General features: G+C 40.6%; 1 protein-coding gene across 3 annotated transcripts in view; it reads left to right on the top strand.

Moving 5' to 3' along the window:
* Positions 1-12,760, top strand: part of BLNK (B cell linker) — a 71,176-nt gene that overhangs the window by 45,268 nt on the left and 13,148 nt on the right. For all 3 annotated transcript variants that reach the window (XM_016164210.2, XM_016164209.2, XM_016164211.2), the window contains 5 exons: positions 756-837; positions 2,072-2,143; positions 9,331-9,403; positions 11,146-11,173; positions 11,983-12,025. In XM_016164210.2, the coding sequence (XP_016019696.2) occupies positions 756-837; positions 2,072-2,143; positions 9,331-9,403; positions 11,146-11,173; positions 11,983-12,025 (298 nt within the window). The remainder of the gene's footprint in view (positions 1-755; positions 838-2,071; positions 2,144-9,330; positions 9,404-11,145; positions 11,174-11,982; positions 12,026-12,760) is intronic.

Raw genomic sequence — 12,760 nt, 5'->3', positions numbered from 1 at the left:
CCCACCCGGGTTTCTTTCCTCCACCTTCTTTTTTCTCTGCTCCTCCATGATCCTCCTCTAAGATACAGAGGGGTGTGGTGGGACTTATAAAGGAGACACTTAGTCTGGATAGTAGTATCTGTCTTACTGAGTTGTTATAAAGATTAAGTGAGATAACACATATAAAGTACTGAGATAAACACTTGGCAGTAAGTGCTCAATAAATGTTTGCTTTTTCTTTCTCCCAGTACCCATCTTAGCTACCCACCAAGGCAGGTTGTAAAACCACTCGAGATCTAGCTACTTCATTTGCTTCATATCATTATAATATCTGTCCTTCCCTGTATTAATGGTCAACTGATTATTGACAAAGGTGCCAAGACAATTCAGTACCATGACATCGTTGAACCTTGAAATTATCATGCTAAGTGAAAGAAGTCACAAAAGACTACGTATTGTATGATTCCATTTATACGCAATGTCCAGAATGGCCAAATATTAAAGACAGAAAGTAGATTAGTGGTTGACTAGGTGAGGGGAAGGGGAAGGTGGGGAGTAACTAATGGGTACAGGGTGATGAAAATGTTCTAAAATTAGATTTTGAAAATGGTTGCACACTCTGTGATTATACTAAAAACCACCAAACTGTACACTTTAAATAGGAGAATTTAATGCTATGCGAATTATATCTCGGTAAATATTTTTTAAAATCACTCCTCATACAGTAAACTATGCATGTACGGCATTCTTTTTATTCATTTCTGCATTTCTTTCAGGCTGATTATGTGGTCCCTGTGGAAGATGAAGATGAAAACTATATTCATCCCACAGAAAACAGTTCGCTTCCATCTGAAAAAGGCAAGAGTTTGTAGTTTTAAGCACCTGTAGGCTTCTAGCAGTTGATGGAGTCATACGAGACTATTTGGTAGCAAGCACCAAGGGACTCAGAAATGATGGTTCTCAGACCTCCTCTGTGGCCACAGCATTGGCCTTCTTTGGCAAGTTGAGCAGAGGCGTCAACGAGTGACCCATCTCTGTGTTTCATAGCCTTCACCTTCTTCTTTCATCCTTTTCCATGATTAATACTCCTATTTCAAATTATGAAAGCAAGTAGGTGCTCATCATTAGCTCTCCTCATTTAGAATGGCTTTTTCATAACACCTAATAGTCATAAAGTCACGAGCCACCATGTTGACCATGCAAATATTGCACCAGGAAAAATTTCTGCAGAGGACTGAAAAAATGAAAGCGTGAAATATGCTCTGTGCCCTGATTCTTTAAATTCAGAGCTAGTTCAGGCCCATGAGAAATATTTTGTTTTTAAATCCTTCACAGAATAACAAATGACAAACAAATTATCTTAAGAAGCCAGTGCCACATACCCTCGTTGGAACAGTGACTGTTTACTCTGGATATAGTATAGAATGAAATCCTGTATAAGCAATGTCTCTTCATGTAACATTACTCCTCTAATAAATTTCACTCTAGAGTAGCAGCATTGAGTTTTCACTCTGCTATCATGTTGCAACTGTCTCCTGCATTCCCTGAATATCACCAAAACATCAAGACCAACCTGAATTCCTGAGATACCCATCACCATGAAACAATAAATACATGATAAACACCCTCTCCCAAACAAACTCCCATGAAATCCAAAAGAAATGGTGTGTGTTGCATGAAGCCAGGGAGGTAGGGCTGTTAATGTGGCACTACCACCAACTATTAGGTTCAATATACTTCTCCTGATTAAATAAGTGAGTAAATAACCAACCAAACAAACAAACAAACAAACCTCTTTCATCTCCTAGACCTCCAGTTTGGCAAAGGAAATTCCAAGCCAGTATTCACTTTAACGAAATCATCAAATAATTTGATTATTCCGTTAATCGTTAATATATTCATTCGAAAGCTGTTTCTTTTGAGAAGGTTTCTTTTAATGGCTTATGTGTTTAATAAGTATGTTCCCATACTTTGCAAATTCTCTGACCTGACCTATCATTTCCATGATGTGTTTTCTCATAGTGTGAATCTCCTTCAGTAGATCGTATCAATAATCATTATATATATATATACATATATTTGTGTCTTTAAGCTCCCATGGTAAATAGATCAACGAAGCCAAATAACTGCTCCAAGCCAGCCTCTCTTCCAGTGACAGCTTCAGGTAACATATATACATAATTTGGTGGGGTTCTTTTAAATGACAAAATGATTACATTTGGGGGTTTGGTTTTCAGTCTATTCCAAATAAGATAAATAACTAAGATCAAATATTAGGAAATAATCACCTGTATTTTCAAATTTTTTACTAAGTGGTATAGAAGGTCTTATTCTCATCCTCATACTGTCTGGTGGCACCCAGTGTTGAGGAGACCCTCCCCCACCATGCCCCTGGACCTCTAGACCTAGTTTTCATCCTACCTTTGCTGGCTCCTCCTCCTCCTCTTCTTCCTGACTGAGGATATCTGTATCCTTCATCCTTCAGCCCTTTGCTCTTCTTTCAGAATACTGTACTGATTAAGAGTTGGGGTTTTGAGCCAGAAACCCTGGGTTGGAATCCCAGCGCTCGCAGCTACCCGCTGTACCACTTTGGCGCTGTACTTCACCTCTCCAAGCATCATATTTTCTCATCCGTAAATGGAGATAATGCACCACGAACAGGAGAATACTGAAACATAAATGGGAAATTTTTAATGTAGTGTCTGGCATCCAGTAGGTGCTTGGTAAAGAGTATTATTTTTTGCTTCTTTGGGGTTCATCCATTCTTCTGGCTTCACTCCTCTTGTCTAAGCTGATAACTCTCTGGTGTGCCCAACACTGACCCAACTTCCCTTCTCACCACCTTGACATAAACACTGCCTTAAACTCAACGTATCCATCTCCGCTGTTCCCTTTGGGAACCCCTATTCCTCTTTGCATATCTGCCTCTGAGCTCCATATCTCAAAGTGCCTGTGTTCTTTCGAAAGGCTGCTATTTCTTTTTCGTGAATTTGCCCTTCTACCTCAGTTGTCACCACCCTAGTCCAGGCTTTCTTTATTTTATTACCTTACCCTTTCCGCACCCCTGCCTCTAGGCTCTTTCTTCAGTCACTAGACTGAGCTTCTGAAGGCTTCCAAATGTTGCCATTTTCATCCCATTACAAAGCTAGTTTTTACTATGTCACCGCTACCCAAACCATGAATGCCCAGTGGTTCCTAATTGTCTCCTTTTGAGGGTTTGGCAACCTCAAAAATGAGGCCCACAATGCCAAATGGTGCCCACACCCCCACCCTATTGTAGCACAGAGATGTGCAGGAGCCTCCTCTCCAGCCTCAGCAACTTCTCTCTCTTCCCTCCGTCTTTCTCTCTCAGTCAATCTCCCTCTCCCAGAGCTGAAGGCTGAACACAAGAGATTGAGAGACTTGAGCTCTGCTTCCAGGCATATGATCCTTGAAAGAATATGAAAAAAAGAGTTTTTTTTTTTTCATCTTTCCCTAGCCTCACTTCTTGTGCAATTGTTCACTCTCTTTACAAGTTCTTATCTTATTTATTCTCTCCCTTGGAACTCACAGACTCTTTGTATTTGGGGAATAGCGGTCAGAGCCATCTTATCCAGCTCATCTTAACTTCTGGGAACAAATGTCAACATACCAACTTGATACGTCATGGTTGCTTTGGTCTCAGCTGAAATGGAGACTCCTGACTCATAACTCAGGAAAAGGGCTCTTATTACTGGGAAAGAAAAATCTTTCGTTGAAACACATAAATAAAGGCCTAAAACCCTCCTTTAGAAGAATAGTTTAATGATCTCTGGTATTTGCATCTTAAAATGCTCTTCTTACCTAACAAGGACTTCTTCCTAAAACACACCCAATACTTCAATCATTCTATATTTCACGGGTCCTGTCTTTTGGTCTTTGTGTTCTCACTTTTTGACACCCAACCCAACTTGAGGTCTCCCCCTCCAGGAAATCTCCTGTAGTTTTTGTAGCCTTGGGGTTTTCTTTTGCCATAAATCTCATCCCACTTACATGTAGCCCATACCTGTTCCCTAATTACACTGTGCCTCAGTCAGATCTCTCTAACTACATTGCAGGTTGGTATTTCTGTCAAAATATCTCACCATGTCGCTTTGCCTCTAGTTAGCGTTGCTTTTGGTTCTTTGATGGCTAATAAGGTGCTCGCCAAGGATTATGTAATGAATTAGGTGCAGTGGCAGGCTCTCCCCTACTTCACGTTCCAGATTGAGAACCCCCGTAGCAGGACTTAGCACAGACTGCAAAGCCAGAGGGTTCAGGTCCTGGCTCTGACACTTGCTAGGTGCTGGATTTCTAACAAGCTAAGTAATCTTTCCCTTTCTTAGTTTCCTCCTCTGAAAAATGGAGGGAAAAGTGGCACCTACGCCTAGGGTATTGTGAGAATTAAACGAGTAAATACATATGAATCACACTCATAAAATGATAACCCTTTGTTATTTATTATTGTTATTTTCAGAATACCTAGTTTAACCCGCCTAGATTCAAGTCTAGCAGAGCATCCTGTATACATCTCAGGAAATAATTGTGTTTCTTCCTTTTCATATAAAGTTTTACTCTAAATCAGGATTTCTCAAACTCAGCACTATTGGAATTTTAGGCTAGATAATTCCTTTTTGTAGGACTGTTCTGCACATCGTAGGATGTTGAATAGCACCTGCCTGGCACTTAGTGTGGAGAAAGGCCTTAGTGCCCACTAAATGCCACTAGCACCCCTTTCCCTATACTGATAACTCATATCTCCAGACTCTGCAAATGTCCCCGAAGGGCAAAATCACCCCCAGTTAAGAACTACTGGTCTAAACAAACCGAAAAACTCAAGCTCACTGTGATTTACCTCTGAACGAGCATCCAGGAGAAGGTGGTGCACCGTCTGGCCGATGTGTAGCTTTCGTCAGAGCGGGTAGAGGGGGCATGTATTTCTGAGCTTCCTCTAAGTAACTAGCATTTAAAAAGCACTCTATCTCCTCATTTCCTAAAATTCAGGAGGAGTTTGGAAATTTACAATTCTCTGCCAATATACAAGGTGAATGTTACCTAGAGCCCCAAATGTTCTGAAGTTATTCAATTAAATCTCTTTATTTTGTAAAAATTCATGCAGAGCCTGAAAGTAAAGACTGCTCAGCGAGTGTGAAAGCCCCACTAATGATAGATAATAGGGCTTCTATAGCAGTTAAAAGAGCGTTAACTATGGCAGGTGAACGCACAGTGTAAATATATATATATATGCTTAGAATGTCCACAATGGAGTCATTAAGAATAAGTATGTCACTCCAATCATTTTTAATAATAATAATTTTAAAAAGATATTTGGTTAAAGAACTCGAAGTGAGAATAAATATTTAGAAAAAAAGTTTGAACTAAAAAAAAAAGAATAAGGTGGAAACTTACCAACATCATATATAAAACTGAAAAGAGGGTGTTGCAGAAAATGTATGAGGTAGAAGGCAAACTGAGGACAGGCTTTCCTAGTTGAGAGGTTCGCAGCTACCAGCTTGTGCAAGGCCTGCACTGCTAAATCAAACATTAATATAATTTTTTTCAGTATAATTTTTATTTTAATTTATTTCATTTATTTTTTATGGTGACATTGATTAACAAAATCCAATAAGTTTCAGCTGCACACTTTAACAGTAAGACATATATATATATTTACACTGTGTGTTCACCTTCCATAGTTAGATTTCTTTCTGTCACCACATATTTGACCCCTTTTACCCCGTCTACCTCCACCTCTCCCCTACCCTCTGGTAACCACTAGTCCATTGTCCATGTCCATGAGTCTCTCTGTTTGTTTGTCTTGTTCATTTGTTGCTTTTAGGTTTAGATCTCATATATAAGTGATATCATGTGATTTTTAACTTTTTCTGTCTGGCTTATTTCACTTAGTATGGTTATCTTGAGGTCCATCTATGTTGTTGCAAATGACAATATTTCATCTCTTAATACAATTTTAAAAAGCTGATTTTTCTCTTTTATTATCATGCTTTTGGACACATCTCCCTCTGTCCCATTCCCAATTTCTCCCTTGGAGTATTCTACCCAAGAATTTGGCTTTGGCAGAAAGCATGGATCTTGGTAGTGAGGAGGGCGCCAGGTTGTCCTGCCCAGCCATGGTCCTGGGTCTGACTTCAGGCCCAGAGCAGCATAGAGGGCCAGTGGCCCATATAATAGAAGTCATCCTCCGCTCTCCCCCGAGCATCCACAAAAGCATCTCTCTGGTTCACTAATCTTTCCCCACATGAAGAAGAAGCAGCAAGTGAATCTGACATGCCAAATAGTGCACCACAGTAACATCATGAGGTATTGACTAGAGAGGAAAGTGCCGTCTGGGCTTTAAACTCAAATGGCCTTGGTTTCAAGCCCAGCCCTTCCACTTAACCCCTCTGAGCCTCCACTTGGTCCACTCGATGTCAGCTGAGGCTTAGATATGGCACATTTAAAGTATCTGGCAAAGTGCTTGGCACCTAAAGATACTGTGGTAGTTGATAACAAGATGATAAAGCAAAAACAGCAATAATCGAATTTACTGAGATCTTTTATGACCTATAATTTTTCACTCATTTTTCATGTACAATTCAATGATTTTTATAAATCACCACATTTACAGAGTTTTGTAACCATCACTGCAATCTAGTTTTAGAAAATTTTCATGCCCACCCCTACCCCAAAAGATCCCTTATATCCATTCGTGGTCACTGCTATTCTCATACTCAGCCCCAGGCAACCACCAATCTGCTTTCTGTTGCTATAGATTTGCCTGTTCTGGACATTTCATATAAATAGAGCCATACAATATATAGTCTTTTCCATCTGGCTCCTTTCACTTAGCATAACGTTTCTGAACTTCGAACACTTTTAATCCCTTTCCAGCGATATTACTTTAATATGTCTAAGTCTTTACCTTTTTTAAGTTGCCCTATTATCTTACTACAATAACTCTGAGTTAGGTAAGGCAGCTCCTGGTGTCCCTGTTTCACAGAGGGGGATATTGAGGCACAATGGCCTGTAGGAGGTCACCCAGCCAGTGTTTTGGCAGAGAAATAACTAGAACCCTGTCCTTCTTACGCAAGACCATAGGGTGTCCCAGCGCTTGTACTTCCCCTCCACCAAGGAACAGGCATGCCTTCTGATCTGGTGGCAGAAGTTATTTATAAGGAGGAAAGGGGAAGGAAGAGAAGACGCTGGCAGACTGTTTGGAGATATGAAGGAAAGGGAAGCTTTGCACAAAGCCAGGCAGTAGATGTGACGACGATAATGAATGTGGGCCAATCGAGCCCTTCGCATTTAAGAAAAAGGAAAGCTCCTGGGAGGAACTTCTGATTTAGACCTCCTTTCTACTTCCTTATTTTTCAGGCAAGTTTCCCCCTGCCCCCTTCCCTGAAATCTTCCATCAAAATCCATGAGTAACCAAGTATATTTTAAGGGTCAATCTCGGGTATTAAGAATTTGAAGAACAGTATCAATTTGGTACAGTAGCTAACAAAACGATGGGGCTCATACTACATATTCAGATGACGTTTCAGTTTTTTGACACGTGAAATGTTACAAATTCCAAATGTAGTCTTTTTTTCAAAACACTTCTTTTTTAAATCGCATCTAGGTCAGGTGACATCAGAGGGGACATTCCTTTACAGGCGTGGGGAAGGCTGCTCATGGACTCAATACCATCCTCTCCTTGCTGCTGCTCTACTCATGAGTGCTTATGGAAACTAGCCCTGCGTGAGAATCATTTGTAGAAAAAGAGCAAATGAGCTCTGAGAGAAAGCCTGAAAGCCTCTCTCAACTAAAATACATAAGAATAAACCTTATGATGTCTATTTTTCAGGACGTGGTTCTATAGTGTAGCAGTTAGCATGTCAGCTTTACTTGCAGAAGGTCCTGGGTTTGCACCCCAAGTGGAGCCATAGTCCATGGTCTATAACCATGCTACCCTGAACAAGCCCCATGTCTGATCTCGGAAGCTAAAGCAGGGTCGGCCCTGGTTAGTAGTTGGATGGGAGACCACCTAGGAAGACCAGATGCTGTAGGCATAAGTAATAATAATAAAAACTTTAAAAAGTATTTTTCATACTTTTTGAGGCCTTCTTTTCTGCTTGGAATAGGCGGTCCTGTCAGATGAGGTGGCATGGGGTACACTTGTCTTCTCCTGTTATAAATTCTGAATGGGCAGAGGCCTATCTCTACTTCTTTACCTCTTCCACAACCCCAAACATAGTGCCTACACTAGCTTTACACATACCAGGTTTTCTGTAATTACTGGTAATTGATGATTACTTCAATGTTTACTTATGTGTACTTTATCTCACAAACTAAAATGATATATATTGAGGACAGGTCCAACCTATATTTACAGAGTATCCCCTTTAGGTCCATTAGAAATTGTGGACTTATAAATGTAGTAGCTTCTCAATAATATACTTATTACATTCAATTTAATTCAATAATAGGCTTTGTCTCACTGAGCAATCCCCGGTGTTGTATCCTGTTTGCCTCCTCTTAGACTGATGCTCACATCCAAGAGGGTGAGGATCAGACTAAGAAGAGGCAACCAGGATGTAATACTGAGGGAAGCTTGCTTAGCATCTGGCCTCTCCCCCCAGGCTTGCTCTCTGTCTCACTGGTAAAGCTCTGCCTGTCTGTTATCTTCCTCCTTCATAATGATTATCTGGCTTCTATCTTCAGGTGGGGGGAGAGGGAATTAGATGCAGTGGACAAAGTCCTCTGGGTCCCTTCTATGACTTCAGAAGATGAGATCTGGCCAGTAGCTTGCCAATCACCACAATTTTCTGTTTGTGCATTGGGCAAAGGCCCTGAGAACTCAGAGATGAATGCACGAGTATCCTCCAAATGTGAAATCAAGTGTAGGTATAGTGTTTAAGTATGGTTTTGAACAAGCAATATCTATAGGCATGTATCAGGAGTGGTGAGTGTGTGCCTCCGTCTCTCGACACCTCTGGTGTGCACATATGTGCAAGTGTGAGTTCCTGGCTCCTTCCCATAGGAACCCTTGTGGGACTCTCACTGAGCCAACAGAATCAGGAGCTCTGAGCTTGTCCCTTGGGTGAAAGGAGAAGGTCATTTAGAAATGTTAAGATAAAGTCCCTAAATCACATCCTAGTTCCGAGCTGATAAATGGACATTTTTTTTAAATGTTTCATCACCTTTGCCTACAGGTCCTCCCCGATAGCTTCAGTGTAACTACCTATACATGCTTAATTGAAAGTAACAAAAAATGTGCATGTGTTTCCGAGCCTTCCAAAAAGGCCAGCCTCACAGTGACCATCAGCCCCAGATTCAGGACTTAGACACTGACCAGTGTGTATGTTTGTGTAGGTCGAAACAGTGGGGTCTGGGACTCTAAATCATCATCTTTACCTGCCGTGCCATCTCCACTGCCCAGGGCCGGGTGAGTACCTGATGCCAAGAAGCAGCTCTGCGAGATTTGAGTAGATGGTCTCCACTACTGCTGTGAGCGGGGCCCACCTGGAATCCACAAAGGAGTCCTGCCCGAGAATCTGGCTGGTTGGACGTGGGGCAGGGGGACGGGGGCATGCTTCACTACTGTTTTCATCCAGAAGAGCATACCTGCTCAAGCTCAGATACAGGTTCACTTCACATTACACTAGGTGTGTCCTTGAAGAGTATAGAAATGAAACCCTACTGCCCTGTTCTTCTCTCCACCCCATGGCGAATCTCAGCCAATCCTCCACTGAAACTGAAGACTAGTCGTCTTTCCTCCCCTACGCTTTCTGTTAAATTCTGAGTGCACTGACCTACAATGTCCCAGCACCTGAATAATTTTGAGGCCCACTAGCAGGTTTCATCTTTACTTTCTACTCTTTGTCTTCTCTTTCAATTAGTTAATGATCTCTAAACAAACGTATACTCCATGCAGCATACACTGGAGTATTCGATCAAAGCAACACTGCCAAGGTTCCTCTCAAAAGTGAGACCAAAAAAAAAATCATTCTTATTGAACTTAAAAGTCCTTTTTGTAAACTGTCTGATGAAGATTGTGATGTGCTAATATTATAGTGACCCCATAATTTTATATTGGCTTAATAGGTTATTGTAAAAATCACATTTAAATATTATTACTCAGCTGCCCTACATGGTTATAATCTTAATTCTGCCTCTGTGCAAAGCAAAGAAATTCTTAATTTCAGGGGTTTATTAACCAAAACACTGCACACTTCTGTCTCAGCTCAGTTTTATCACTTTGGGCAAGTTATTGAGTCTTTTTGAGCCTCAGCATACTAATCTCTAAAATGTGATGATTATATCAAGTTTAAAAGGTTACTGCAAAGTTTAAATAACATGCGAAAAGCCTAACCCAGTGCCAGTCATGTTAGAGGCACTTGAGAATTGTTAGTATTCTTCCCACATACTTCCAACTCTCAGACAAAAACAAAATAAGAAAGAGACAGACAGGCAAGCAGTATATAAAATAAATATAGAAGAGAAGCATTAAATCTTAGTAGTAATAGATTCCAATCTCTACTGGAAATAAAACTAGAATGTGAGCTTAGGCAAGTACCTTCAGGACCACAGATCACAGTGGTTTTCAAACCTGTGTTGGTTTTGGATTTATTGGTTTGGAATGAAATCCTAGGCAGATGTCTAGTAGAGCATAGTCACCTAGAAGTAGGCCAGAAGTTGGCATGAGGAGGTGCCAGCTGCAACCTCACCTGCATGACCACCCTCATATCTCCACTCTCCATCCCCAGGCAGTAGCTCGGGGCTGCTGCAGGTCTAGACACACACTTTGAAAACACTAATTCTGGTCCTCATTTTACAGATAAAGAAACTACAGTCCTGACTAGCCTCATAGCCAAAAGAGGCCTGAGGTCACAAAGTAATTAGTAGCAGAACTGGAACAAGAGCTCAGTTATGCCCACTCCCTGGCAACTGGCGCTCCATCTTACCCCAAACTAACCCCTTCGCCAACTGTCAGTGGACCCTATCTGAGGTAGAGGGATCACAGCTAAATCCTGCTCCCATCTCTTTCTGCCCTTCAAGGATAGTCTTCCCACACACTTGTATCACTTTCATTATTCTAGTTTAAATTTGAGACTAAAATGATAAGTAGACAGCTCCACTTTATCTTTGTTGTGTTTTAACAAAAGCCAATCTTTTTTTATCCCCCAGGAAAAAGCCAGCTACCCCACTGAAGATAGTAAGTTAATTTTGCATTTAAACATGCTTCATATTTCCCAAGATGTTTATTTTTAAACATTTATTTAAAGTTGACAATGCCTCAAGCTAAGGTGAACACGGCAATCTTAGCAACTGAAGTTGCTGCCTAGACAGTCCAAGAGAAACCTGGACTCCTCAGTTAGCCTGGGAAGACGAGGCCGGGGTGGAGTTCATTCTCATTGGACCACGGCAGCTTCACTGAGTTTCAGAAGCAGATCAGAGGCAGCGGCCAGGCTCTCTGCCTCCTATGATATCAGTCTTCCCCACGAGGAGCCCTTGAATCCACTTCCCAACCCTCTGGCTGGGGAACTAATGGCTGACAGTTGTGTATCAGAGACGCATAGGCCTGACTCAACTCAAATTCTGACCAGAATGAAGAAAACCTGAACCAGCCTACTGTTCAAAGAAGTCCACCTGAGCTGGTACCTATTCTGTAGCCTGACATTTACAATCACCCAGCAAACGCTGAGATGGTGCGGCCCTGAGACCAAAGACAGATGCCAGGTTCCCACTGCACAAGTGCTACCACCCAGTAGCTGTTTGAGGTCATGGTTTCCATCAACCCTACTGAAAGAGCAGGGAGGTCCCAACACCAAAAAGACACTGTTCCTTCACAAGACACTTCTAGTCAGTTGTCACTTAACGCAAAGGTTTGAACTGGGGACTGCATGTTTTTAATTGTTGTTCTTGTGATTGAAAAAATAACTAGGCCTTAAAGAAATGTTCTCCCCAAATATTTATTTTAATAATATTGCTTTGTATTGAATATCTTTGTCTTTTTTTAAATAGACTCCACTTGCCTCTCTACAAAATGCTTCAGGTGTTTGTGAAGGTAAATATATATTATTTTAAATGATGAGCATGTCCTCCAAAAGTTAGTTATTTTAATTAAGGATGTATATTTAAATGTCTTTCTAAATTTTTCTATTATTATAAGGTAGTTGTAAGTATGAAACTCAGTTTTCTAAACAAAACAGCATTTCTTTTGCGACGCCCTAGTAAGTAGCTGGTTAAGATCTGAGCTTGAGTGGGCAGCATCTTTGGGGTAGGTTACAGTCTACATGCCCAAAACTTATCTGTTTTCAGGCATGTATGCCTTACCAGAAACAGTGTGATGGCCCTACATTGGTGTGAGACTGATTTAGAGCTATTCATGAATCTTCGAATAGTTTTAATGGTTTAATTAAGGTGATGAAACTTTTAAAAATCTGTTTAATTGAACCAGTTTTTTTTTCTAAGTTTTCAAAATGTCTATCTTAGTACATCAGCAAATATTTTCCTTTTTTGTGTTATCATAACACTAAACACTTACAGATATATTTTATTAGAACTTTCCCATTTTAAAAAATATTTGTATTTGAAAAATGCTGTGGGAAAATAATAGAAAGAAGTAAGAATAATTCATAATTTTGACACTTAAAATACTACATAGAAGACATAAAAGCTAAATTTCTGCATTCATCTGATTCCACACTTTTAACTTGATATTAAAAGCTTAGTGAGTATTCTCCTCACCATTTCCTGAATTAATATGGGCAGATCTACATAAGGTGTTCTGGTTTCTTTG

The sequence above is a fragment of the Rousettus aegyptiacus genome, unplaced genomic scaffold, assembly GCF_014176215.1.
Source record: "Rousettus aegyptiacus isolate mRouAeg1 unplaced genomic scaffold, mRouAeg1.p scaffold_m13_p_6, whole genome shotgun sequence".
In the NCBI taxonomy this organism is placed as follows: Eukaryota; Metazoa; Chordata; class Mammalia; order Chiroptera; family Pteropodidae; genus Rousettus; species Rousettus aegyptiacus.
This window is presented reverse-complemented; position numbering and strand designations above follow the sequence as displayed.